Genomic DNA, 13404 nt, shown 5'->3' with positions numbered 1-13404 from the left:
AACAGAAAAGAAACAAGGTTGCAAAACACATACAACCAGAAAACAATGAACTCAAAAACGATTCTTATGCTTAGAATGGTTAAAGGCTTTACAAACCCAATCAATTAAACCACATTTGATTTCTCAGTCCTAATATGCTGCATTTCAGCAGGCAGAATACAATGAAACATCTATAAATGTACAAAGCCAAAACTAATGATACAAGCTTGAGGTGACAGGCCCAGCATCTAACTGTACTAAGGGCTGGATTATTGAATATGCAGGTAAATGTACAAAGACATGATGAATGTGGCAATCTATTTGTTCTGTTCCTTTGCTGGTTACTTTACTGAAGAACAGTTAAGGGCCAATTTAAAAAAAATGACAATTACTTATTAGAGGGAAGCTCATTATCAGAACGAGTGCAATTAAAAACCTGCCTTTTTTAAAAATATAAGCAGCTCACATCTTCTTTAACACTGTTGTTCTGCAGTCCAAGCTACACTCAGTGCCTTCCACTAATTCCAATCATTTTAAACTTGGCAAAGCTGAAGGCTGCTTCAAATAGTCATGAGTAAAGACACTGGTTCTAAATTCTGGACATCAGAAAGTGGCAGGTTCCATTCTCAATCTGATTTAGGGGCTCTTGGCTGCAGCTTTTTTTTTTATTATTCATTCAAGGGATGAGGGCTTTGCAAGTTGAGCCAGCACTTAATTGCCTATCCTTAACTGCCCTTGAGAAGGTGGTGGTGAGCTGCCTTCTTGAACCGCCTTCATGACCCTACCATACATTAAGAAAAAATGGTCACACAGGTGTTAGCAGTTGCAGCTATTAATGCAAGTGGACTCTTAACCTGACGATTTTCCCATCTCATTCTAACTTCGACTGCAGGATGACACATGACTGGCACTTAAAAATGTGCTAGTAGACTTAGCAACAATTTGTGGAAAATGTAAAATGTAGAATTTTTTCACGAGATAGAAAATGCAACAACACAAGTGGGTGTGCTCTATTTTCATCTTTTGTAAGCTTGTCTGCAATTTGCTAACTAATTGCCATGCCCAAACCACTATGATAGGACTAATCTTAATACAAGTGATAGAAACAGCACTATTCATCACTTTCATTTCATATTTGGCACAGCGGATCACAACATTAAATAAATGCAAGATTTACTAATGGTATTAAATTCCCAGATTAAATCTATACCTGCAGGTATCTGGTTATAATGCAGGGTGTGGATATTTGTTTAAGCTCACATACATTATGAGATTTCATTTTAAGACATTAATGTCACAGTTTTCAGACATATTCCTTTTAATTATTTAGCTTTTCCAGTATTTAACACACTAAGCCACACAAAATGGACGCCATAGATGCAAACACAAGTTTCAAGTTAGTTATCATTTTAACTTACATAAGGACCATACTAGTGTGTCATCACGTCAAAGTCAATGTTTGACAGTACTTGTGACAGTATATTATTTAGTCTTTTCAAATTCCATTGTCAGTAATCTAACATGACAAGTCACAGGACTTAAAATTAATACAAGATTATGGATTTCTGTCAGTTATAGTCAGAGTTCTATTAACACAGAAACAGGTCCTTCAGCCTAACTCGTCCATGCCAACCAACATGTCTTCCTGAGCTGGTCCCATTTCCCTCTAAACCTTTCCTATCCATGTACCTGTCCAAATGTCTACTAAACATTGTAATTGTACCTTTCTCTACCTCCAGTAGCTCCATTCATATACCCACCACTCAGTGTGGAAAAAACGTGACTCTCAGGTTCCCTTTAAATCTTTCCCCTCTCACCTTAAACCTATACTCTCTAGTTTTAGACTCCTCTACTATGAGAAAAAGACTGTGAACATTCACCTTATTGCCCCTCGTGATTTTATAAACCTCTAAGGTTTATCAACCTCAATCTCCTACGCTCCAGGGAAAACAGTCCCAGCCTATCCAATCCCTCGTTATAATTCAAACCCGCCAGGCCTGGCAACATCCTTGGGAATCATTTCTGCACCTTCTTTAGCTTAATCACATTCTTCCTATATTACAGAACTGCACACAATATTCCAGATGCAATCCCACCAACATCTTGCACAGCTGTGACATGACGTTGAAACTTTTGTACTCATTGCCACATCCGAGGAAGGTAAGCGTGCCATATGCCTTCTACTTGTGTCACCACTTTCAGGGAACTATATACTTGTACCCCCAGGTCTCTCTGTTCTTTAACACTCCCCAGGGGCCTGTCATTCACTGTGTATGTCCTGCCCTGGTTTAACTTCCCAAAATGCATAAGTTCACACATCTAAGTTAAATTCCATCACCCATTCCTTGGCTCACTTTCCCACTAGATCTAGATCCTGTTGCAGCCTAAGATAACCCTCTTCACTGTCCAGCAAACCACCAATTTCAGTGTCATCCACAAACTTAGTAATTACGCCACCCACATTCCCATCCTCAACAAACAACGGTGGACCCAGCACTGATCCCTGCGGCACACCACTGGTCACAGGTTTCCAATCTGAAGACCCTTCACTACCACCCACTGCCTCTTACCACCAAGTCAATTTTGCATCCAATTGGCTAGCTTACCCTGGATCTGATGTGATCTAACCTTCCAGACGAGCCTACCATGTGAGATCTTATCAAAAGGCATTGAAGTCCATGTAGATAACGTCTACTACCCTGCCCTTATCAATCCTCTTGGTTACCTCTTCGAAAAAATCAAATTTGGGAGTCATGATTTCCCATGCAGAAAGCGATGTTGACTATGCCTAATCAGTCCTTGCCTTTCCAAATGCAGATAGATCCTGTCTCTCAGAATTCCCTCCAGTAACTTTTCCACCACTGATGTTTGGCTCACTAGCCTGTATTTCCCTGCTTGTACTTGCAGCCCTTCTTAAATAAAGGCACAATATTAACCACCCTCCAGTCTTACAGTACCTCACCCATGACTAAGGAAGATATAAAAATCACTGCCAGGGTCCCTGCAATTTCTTCCCTTGCTTCCCAGTGTTCTAGCATACACTTGATCAGGCCCTGGGGATTTATCCACCATTGTGTGCCTCAACACTTCTAAACTGGAGACCATATTAATGCTACTATTACAATTCAGGACTCCAATTTGTTTATATCAATGTTTTGTTTTGAACTTTTAATTGTTACTGAATAGAGACCCTCAGTATATATTCTGTACGCTTCAGAGGAAATCAAACTTGTAAGATACTTTAATGAATGGTGAAAATTAATTGTTAAATGCCAAGGTTTTCAACACACAAAAACTTGCAAAACCAATTGCAAACTGTGGTATTTGCTCATTAATTACATGGTAAAAGTACTTTTACAAAATCATGCAAATAATTTTATATTATGGAGTTGAAAATTTGCTACAATATGGAGACAATAATATCACCCATGGAATATCTCTAGCATTTCAAATAAAGTAACCTATTTTTTGTGGTTCATACTTTTCTTAAAATAGTGATCAGAGGAATGCAATATAAAGAAATTAATCAAACTACTGCAGATGCTAGAAATCTGAAATAACCATAGTAAATGCTTGCAAACATCTGTGGAGTGAGTAAAAGTGAAAATTTTAGATTAATGACTTTCCCTCAGAAATGAAAATTGTTTGGGATGAGAAAGAAAAAAAGGCAATGAATGCAACATAAGAGATAAAGTGACAAACTGGATGACGTTGTTGTGTAAAAGGGGCTGGTGCTTGAATAAAAACTAGAAGAATGGGATAGAAGATGTTAAAATGAAAATAGCAGAATTGCACTACCTTTTTACTATTTCTTTAGTTTTACCATTGCCAGCCTATGATGTCCTATCATATTTTTTATTTAATCTCTTCTGCCCTTCATGCTACCACTGTCCTTCACTCTTCTTGTATTCTTTACATCCTTATCTTTCATCAAAACTGACGAAGTTAATCAATCTGAAATATTAATGTTCTCTCTCTCTCTCTCTCTCTCGAGGCTGTCTGACCTACTGGGCATTTCCAGTACTTTTTTGAATTATAAGCAATCAATATAGGTAGCTGGATTTTAACATAGGTAATGGCTGAAAGTCTAAAAAAATGCTTAAGGATTCTTAGATTGAAACTTTTTAATTGATTTCTAGAAGTGTATTGGCTTCTAGATGAATGATATATTTACAGATTGCTGTAAAAGGCAGCATAAATACACACTATGTGTCCATTAGGAAACAAAAGACCTGCTGCAAGTATTTGAAATGAATTTTAAATTCTGTATTGGCACAGAGCTATGTGTATACATTAGTACAAATGCATGGAATGCTCCCTTCTAGCTGCTGTCTGTGAATTGATGTACAGCTATGAGCTGTGGCTGGTAACTATGGTATAACTGCTGCCAGAATATGGGAGAGCATTCAATTACTAAGCCACCACCTGCAACTGACAACTCTAAATATGATTTTTATGATATCAATTCTAAAAAGACCGTAAAGTACTAGTTTGAGAGAAATGCATGTGCATTCCTTGGATACTTTGGTTTAATTATTGAAAAATTAGATTAACTTGTTGGTAACCAAGAATAACCACATCATTAAAGAGACTTGGGACTTTAAGAATGTTTATGTCCATGTTTAATTCATCCAATTAATTTATTTATTAACTTACAATGGGATATTGACAATTAAAAATTGTTTTAGGTTGTCATTTACAAATTGAATTTCTTAGAGTAAATCTACTGAAAACAATTCACACCAATGTGGTTTTGAAGGACATTATCTATGATAATGCACAAAATGCATCACTTGGAAGTACTCTGAATGCAAACTTCATGAAAGAAATAGTCAGGGAACCTACTATAAGCAAGTATCATATCAAAAACATTAAAAAAAAGCAACCTAGTTCTACAATAACCTGGCATTTTTAACATTAGCTGAATATTCTCAAGTTGGTTAGCTGTAAACTTTGCTGCAATTAAGTTTCCCTAAATGCCATATGCTTATTTATAGTATGACTTATCACAAAATTGTCCACTTTAGCTCTGACACTATTAATAATATACTAGCATATATTATTTGAAGAAGTACCTACAATTCATGCAACTCGTTTATCTAGAATAATTGTATCATTCCATCAAGGGCTCTTTTGATCCTCTTTTAGGAAAATACATTCCTCCCCACCTTTTCTGGAAAATTGATAATGCTATATCCTTAATTCCTCTCTTTACAAATGCAAATTCAGCTCTTCAGGACAACTGCTATTCAAATAGCCACTTTTGTCCGAAAGCACCTGTTCTCCATGTATGCTTTACTGTGAAGGTAGTAAGAGTTATATCTAATCTTGTTTGAGGCTTGTCAGTTTAGTACTTCTGTTCTCGCTTTATATTTCAGGTTGAACAACTGGGGTATTTAAAAAAGTATTGCTGATTCTGAAAATCTGAAAACAACACAAAATTCTGGAAATGCTTAGCAAGCCAGTCAGCATCTGTGAAAATGCAAAGTTAATATTTCACACCAACAACTTTTCATCAGAACAGATTAATGAAAGATTAACAAATAGAGACATTAGTTATTTCTCTCTTCATAAATGTTACCAGACTTGTTTAGTAGTTCCAGCATTTTCTGAAAATGTTCTACACATCCTTGCTTATCATTTAATGATTAGAATGATACCTCAAATTACCTTTTTGGCAATTATAAAGGTCATGCCTTTCCAATTAAGTCACATAAGACTTGAATAATTCTGGGTTGTAACCCTAAACAGAATGCACATACGTTAATGACAAAAGCTAAAAGTTGCATTTCAGTAATGTCCTTATTGTTGATCTATAATTGTTAATATAATCTGTTTCCATTTATAATCTGAACCATCATACATTTTAGTGCCAAATCTGATTTGTGACTGCTTCAACCCACTAACCACAGAATGTCCTACTAACACTGAATTAGGATGACCACAAAACCATTTCCAATTGCAGTTAACAAAATCAACCTTTTCCTCTCATGACATATACTGCACGAATTCCCCTCAGTGTCTTCCAATGATGGAACTGACTTTCAAGCCAAAAATATTCTATACCTTGTTGATTAAATATAACAATAAGATGCAAATACAACTTTACAGACCCAATTTTTTTCACTGGACTTTGAATCCCAAATACTATCAGTTTGTTAAAAGCTTTTACAACACCTGCAACCTCAAACTAGCAACTTCATATATAAAATAAATTTAAGCTACCACAAAAATTATAACACTTGCTTTATGTAACAAAAGAATTAATGTTGACCAAAGTACAACCTACCTAAAAAATAGCTTTTAACTTGTAATCAACTCATGGGCAAATTCAAATTCTACTGTACTTGGTCAATGCATTGGTCACAAGTCAAAAATAACCTTTTCACCTGGTTTAAAAAGTAGTTTCAAAGTAGGATCGAAATTCCGTAAAGCCACATAACATTACATGCATCTTTATTAATTTTCTTCAGTATATTGGAATTTGAAAATCCATACATTCTACAATTTTGGAGATTATGATGAACTAGGAAATGTTGACCTGACATTTTACCTTTTATCTAAAAAGGAGCAGAAGAATGAAAACATGTGTACTAAAATGAAACCAAATATTATTTCAGATCAAGACAATGAAATTCACAATAACTAGGGTGAAGGAGATAAGCATTGAAGAGTAACGATTTTACAGGAGACGCAACTGGAAATTAGAACATGTAACAGTTTTCAAATAGCATCACCAACACTGCAAGATGAAGCAGAAAGCAATAGAAAGATTAACCGTCTTGACACTGTGCAGAAAACCTCTTGACTGCTCAAAATTGAATAATTTTATTGGACACTAATTAGGTTTTGCATATAATCTGTATGTCAGAATAAAACCCCTCCCACCTCTTTTCCCTCTACAAGGTGGAACTATTTTAAATAAATCCAATTTTCAAAAGTTAAATTCAATTGGTTTCCTTTGAACAATAAACCAATGTTGGGGATAAGATGTTATTTATGCCAGTCAAGGATCTTATTATAGTGATAATAAGCAAGAAATTACAAAAATAAGAAAATAAGGGAAATAGAGGACAAGACAAAACAAAAGGTCAATGGTTTTATACTGAATATTTCAGATTTTTTCAAAGCCACCATCATACTAAATGTTTAATAAAAATGTTTGCTTTATGTACCATAAATATTTTTGTTTTAGTTTACCATTATCATTGCTATAGTTCAACAGGAAGCCACAAAAGACAGTCAAGAGCTTCTGATTGGCCGCATCAATATTACTGCATAGTGTCTGTAAGTGGTCAACTACTATCTGTACGCCACCAGAGAGGTCAACTGCATTCCTGCCCTCATCTGCAAAACAAAGAATTAAATTAAAAAATCTGCAACATAAATATAATTTCAAACTAGGCATAGTGAAAAGAAAAATGCTTTAAATAAAAAAACAAGCAGCATTCATAAAATAATAGCAGTACGAATCAAACAGCAATAAAAAATTGTTCTAATAGAATAAAATTAATACAATTTTTAAAACTGTTTGACACCTAAATGAGATATGAAAGCACCTTCAAGAATACTTTTTAGACTCAGCCAGGGTACCACCTCAATGGCTTCACCTCTTGTTCCCTCACCATTATCCCCGAGGTTCCCCAAGGATGCATTCTGTGGCCTCCGTCTACATGGTATCATTTGCCATCATCAATAAAAATGTTACTGCTGTATGTGTGGAAACAAGTTCTATCTCCCAAAACCTCACCATTCCCTCCAAACATGGCTTGTTGGACATCAGGGACAAGGTGAGCAGAAATTTCCTCCAACCAGACATCAAGAACTGAAGCCACTGCCCGAGCAATTGCCTGATAAATTTGGTATCATGGTTAACAACTGTACAAACCCACTTTCCAATCACATTGGTATCATCGCTAGGTATACTTATTTTTGCCTCCATAGAGTTCACCCGACTCCCTGTCCTGCAGCACACCTGCAGGAACCTTCTTCCACACTTGTTTGCTCTAGACTTGACTCATTCAAGCTATTCTCAGTTACTGCTTAGTTCTCACCTCCATAAACTTAAGATCACGCAAAACTATTGCCAGTGTCCTTCCTCAACATGTCTATTTCGACTGTCACCAAAGTTTGCTGATCCACTTCAGCAAACAATTTTAGAATTTTGGATGGAACTAGAGAGGGTGAGGGGGACGAAAATGGGGATTTCAATTTTAGGTAATCCTTCCCTCCGGTGTTTTTCTCTCCCAACCCTCCGCCTGTCCTCCCATTTTTGTCCCCTTTCCCAAATCCCCCCCTCCAGTTCCCCATCACCCATATTTGCATCACCCCTTCCTGGCTCGATCTGCCTTGTCAACCTTCACCTCTCCTTGGTCCATCAAACACCTCTGGCTCCTGTCTCACCACTCTCCCTCTCCTCTTTATACCAGCTATCACCTGATGCAGGGTTTCAACACAAAACATTCACAATTCCTTCCCCATCCCACCCCCCAAAAAATGCTGCTCAACTTGCTGATTTCCTCCAGCAGATCATTTGTTGTTTCACAAAGATGTTGTGTGGATTGGAGTGCTTGAGTTATCAGCAGAGATTGGATAGGCAAGGTCTGTTTTCTCTGGAGTGAAGATGGCTGAGAGGTGACATGTCAAGTATATAAAATTATAAGGAGCATAGATCTAGTATATAGCCAGAGATGGTAGGGGTATCTAAAAGTAGAGGGCACAGATTTAAGGTGCGAGGGAGGACGTTTAAAGGATATCTGTGGGGTAAATTTTCCACACAAAGAGTAGTTGGTGCCTGGGATGTGCTGCCAGATGAAGTAGTGGAAGAGTAATATTTAAGAAGTATCTGGACAGGAATAAGCAGGGCATAGAAGAATATGGAATTAATGCAGGTAAATGGGATTAGTACAGATAGGCACAATGGTTGGCATTGAAGGGTGGGTTTCCATGCTATAAAATTCTATGACCCTACATTATCAAGCAACACTTCAATTTAAAAATTCTTATCTTCATTTCCAAATCTTCCCATAGCCTTGCCCATCCCTATCTAAATTCCCCTCCTGCTCTACAAGCCTACAAAGGTTTTGCTTCTTAAGAACAAGTCTTCTATGCATCTCCATCTTTAAATGCAGCCCAAATAGTGGTCATGCCATCAGCTCCAAGACCCCAGTGGAATTACCTTGCCCACTACCAAAGAAAGTCAGTAAACCTCAGTAGCACAACACCTCTTTAAATTGCTCTATAAAACCAGAACCTCTTTATTTACCATAAATATCCCCTGATGGCTTTTGTATCCATTTCCTTGTGAATATTTTTTGAAATGTTTTGCTAATTCAAAATGTGCTATGCAAATACAAATGATGTTATAATTTTTTCCCTGATTTACTGCTCAACACCTCTTGTGCTCAGAGCCCAGAGATTCAAAATAAGAATTACTGAAAAACTAAAGAAGAAATCTCATGAAGGAAACATGTAATACAAAGAGGATCACTTTCATACTGCTTCAATTGAAACAACCTTCAAGGGATCTCCAGAGAAGGTTAGAAAAAGTGTCCCAAAGCGTCAGACCGTCAAACCACTGGACCTGTTTTTAGAAAGGATAGAATTATAGATATGTTATGATACAGGACGAGGAATGAGTACCCCATGAAAAGCTTTCCGATCTTTCACATAGTGCTTAAGAGCACACGTACCGTGAGGGCCCAGCTGAACACTATGAGATAACTGAAGACACGAGGCATCCTTTATAATTTAATGAAGTTTCAAATAGAAAATGTCGATACCAATAGTCTAAAGGAGCAAATTAAAAGTGCAAGAAAACATAACGTTTGCATATATTTAAGTAAGATAAACTGAAGTCTTGGGATTAAAAAGTGTAGTGTAGCACAGCATATTCTTCAACCTTATCCACAATAACATATTCTTGTGTAGTGAAGTGTGGCCTTTCTTCCACAGCAGGTGGAAGAATCTAAAATTAACAAAATGTACGCAACTTACAAGCCAAGTAAAATTTGTCATAGTTGTTAAAAGGGATGTACGTAATGATGCTCTAACTTTAAATTTAGATTAAAATGGTTCTGATTTTCTTTGCACTAGGCTTTTTTTACATTATTTTGTTTTTCATGGGATTTTAGTTACTACTTTTTAGTGATATGACTATTGAATACTGTTTGATAGCTCTAGTCAATGCAAACTGACGTAATGTCTACAAAAACACTTAATCAGTGCATATATGCTAAGCAGCCAAATCTGTTGACAAAAAAAATGGCATTTTAACATGAAAATAAGTTACAAAATATTTCACAAAATTCAGAGTTATACTTCTGCTGAAACTGTAACAATATTCTCCTATTTTTGAGAATCTGTAGTGTCTCCAGACCTGTATATATATATATATATATAGAGAAAACCATTGGATCAGTTGTAATAACTCCTACATTAAGCAATCTGGCTATTAAGTCATTCATTCATAAGAATATATTATAACTGATAAATTGACTTCAGAATTACAAACATAGACAAAAAGATTAGTTGCAGTAAATTTCACTTGTATTAGAAAGGCAAAGAACTGCAGATGCCAGAAATCTGAAATAAAAATAGAAAATGCTGGAAACACTCAGCAGCACCTGTGGAGAGACAGAAGTTAACATTTGAGATTGAAGACTATTCTGATGAAAGGTCTTCAATTTGAAACACTAACTCTGTTTTCCTTTCTATAGATGCTGTCTGACATTTTTCCAGCATTTTTTGTTTTTATATGTATTAGAGGTTAGATAGATAAAGCAGTTTCAGTGAAACTACTTAAAACTTTAATTATGCATTTTGTCAGCTACAGCAAAATTCATAACACTGATAATAGGGACCTCTCACATCGTCAATGCCTCACAGCTATGTTCTTGCCAACATGCCCACAATTCTCATGAATGACAGGCAGTCATCAATCTGATTATTTGGCTATCACTGTTGCTCGATTTATTTTAAAAATCAGGAAGATTTAACATACGCAATCTTGTCTATTTAATACTGTCCTACGTGCACCATGATATGTAGGATTAATATGTCACAGCACACTGGGAAAGCGGGAGGGGTACAGAGCAGATGGGAAACAAAGCAATCAAACAAGCAAGACACACATGGGTCAAAGAAAAGGTTAAATATTTCATTACAGCTAATATTCATTAGTATGAAAACTGGTGCCTCAATGAAAACAAAAATATTCCTGTAACTAATTCCACAGATTTCACATTTTAATTATGGTAATCATGAGTCACTGCATCAGAGTGGAAAAGAGCAAAGTAATGTATCTTGTATTAACAATTCAATACAAGCACAAATAGGCTCCTGAGAAACAAAATTAATACAAGACTGATAACAAAACCCAAGGATACTAACAAACCATTTCTAGAACATAATGTATTTAGGCTATTTCTGTCAGCTGACATTAATTAGAAGAGATCTTCAAATTTTACTTTTCATACTTTTATGGTACTATTTGATTACACGTAACAGCAAATGTAAATTTTCCTGGATTCAAACCTTGTGATACTTCCTGCCATATTTTTGTGCATGCTGTTACATATGGTTTGTTTTTAAAACAGAGAGATAATGACTCAATGATTCACAGGTTTCAGTTTGGCACTAAACTAGAAGTACCATTAGTAAAATTGATCTGTAAATGCCCCAAAATGTGGTTGTGTATATAATATCAACTTAACACAATCTTCATTTTGGACTTACGGCTATCATAGCAAATATTTCCCAGGGCACGTCCTGTTTGAAGAAGTATTTCTTGATCTTTGTTGTTTAGCAGCAGAACCAATGGTGGAATCAATCCTGTATCCACACATGAATTTCGCATGAATTCTGGAAACAAAATGGATATCATCAAGCTATTTCTCGAAATAAGCCTAGTATAAATCCATATCGTTCCAAATTGAAGATCTGATAATGTGGAATTCACACCTAGGATTCAAGGCATTGGCTTATATTAAAACACAAGGACAATACATTCCAAATCCTCCACTTTTAGTTAGTTCTGAACTGAACAGAAATTGTAAATCACATTTCAACATCTTTACCAAAGAAACTTGACAACAAGTTACACTGACATTTCAAATATAAAAATATAAAGATTGAAAACATTCTCTTAAGGATAAACCAATACCTACATGGATATAATTATTTAAAAATCTACTTCATACAGCCATTTCATGTAAACAAAAGCAATAATGGGCAATCTAAAACAATTTTCCATTGGATGTATTTTTAAAAAACAAACTTCATTAAAGCTGTAGCTCAAGATATAATTGAATTCTGGAATGCATGACTAATTCACTGGAAAGTTCTTTTATTCAAAATGGGCAGTGCACAATTCTGTCTCAGCTGATGCTTAAAGAATATTCCATTTTTCCTTCACCCACCTGTTATATATGTTTCCTGCCAAAAGATGAGACAAAAATGTAAGCAGCAACCTGCACGGTGAGCAAATGCATGATCCAAGAGGGCTTAAGTAATCAAAGGTGGGAAAAGAGTGAGAAAAACCCAAACAGTGCTGGCATGTAAAAATAGAATCTGATAGTTTTGTTACAGGCAGTGTGGATGGAATGCTAGAATATGGGGTTTATGCTAATTGTAGGGTCAAACAAAAAAGATCAGAACAGTGTAATGTTACCTTCAGCCTACACTGGGATAGTGATAGGGGTTGGGAATAAGTAGCGTGAGTTGACCAATACTTCAGAATTTTTTTTTGTCTGGAGTTAAGGAACAGATGTAAATTCTCCGATTTGCAATGATGCCAGAGGACAGTGCTAATCATGGTGTGAACTGGGAAATCTGGTATTTTCATCATTCATGTAGAAATTATCCTTGTGCCTACAGATAGGACCATTGGATAGAGAGGGAAAAGGTATGACTTTGGGACATTTCGATTATAGTGAAAATCATTGTGCTGGCTATATTGAGCCATCAATTAGAATTGGAGCAGATTGAGAACTGAACAAAGTGGTGAACAATGGGACAAATATTGAAAGAAAATGGAGCGGCCAAAACATTAAGCAGTTTTCTCCACAAAAAATTTTGAAGAAAATTAGAAAGGACACGTTGATATTTCAAAGATGCGAGTGACTGTGATTAAGACAGTTTCTCCCGCTTGCAGCATTGAAAATCAGACTTGCAAATAGGAATGGGCTTGAAGCTCAACACACATATTTCCAAAAACTTTGTACAGCATATTCATGCATCAGCACAGCCGATATTCAGAAATGAAAAGTCAAAAAGAAAATCTTCAAGATGCTGCAAGTCTGACTTAAAAAAATGCTAGGAATATTCAACAAGTCAAACAATGCCTGTGGAAGGAGTTAACATATCAGATCCATGACCTGTCATCAGAACTGGGAGCGTGAAAAAACAAGTTAGTTTTAAGTTGCA

The 13404-nt window shown here is 36.0% G+C and overlaps 1 protein-coding gene across 2 annotated transcripts in view; it reads right to left on the bottom strand.

Moving 5' to 3' along the window:
• rap1gds1 (RAP1, GTP-GDP dissociation stimulator 1) overlaps positions 1-13404 on the bottom strand; it is a 56235-nt gene that overhangs the window by 24658 nt on the left and 18173 nt on the right. Inside the window, exons 4-5 of one of the 2 annotated variants that reach the window (XM_052010274.1) lie at positions 11716-11841; positions 7180-7326 (exon numbers count right to left, since the gene is read on the bottom strand). In XM_052010274.1, coding sequence (XP_051866234.1) covers positions 7180-7326; positions 11716-11841 — 273 coding nt within the window. The remainder of the gene's footprint in view (positions 1-7179; positions 7327-11715; positions 11842-13404) is intronic. The other variant, XM_052010275.1, reaches the window with a different exon arrangement.

This window comes from Pristis pectinata, chromosome 2 (genome assembly GCF_009764475.1).
Source record: "Pristis pectinata isolate sPriPec2 chromosome 2, sPriPec2.1.pri, whole genome shotgun sequence".
Lineage (NCBI taxonomy): Eukaryota > Metazoa > Chordata > Chondrichthyes > Rhinopristiformes > Pristidae > Pristis > Pristis pectinata.
This window is presented reverse-complemented; position numbering and strand designations above follow the sequence as displayed.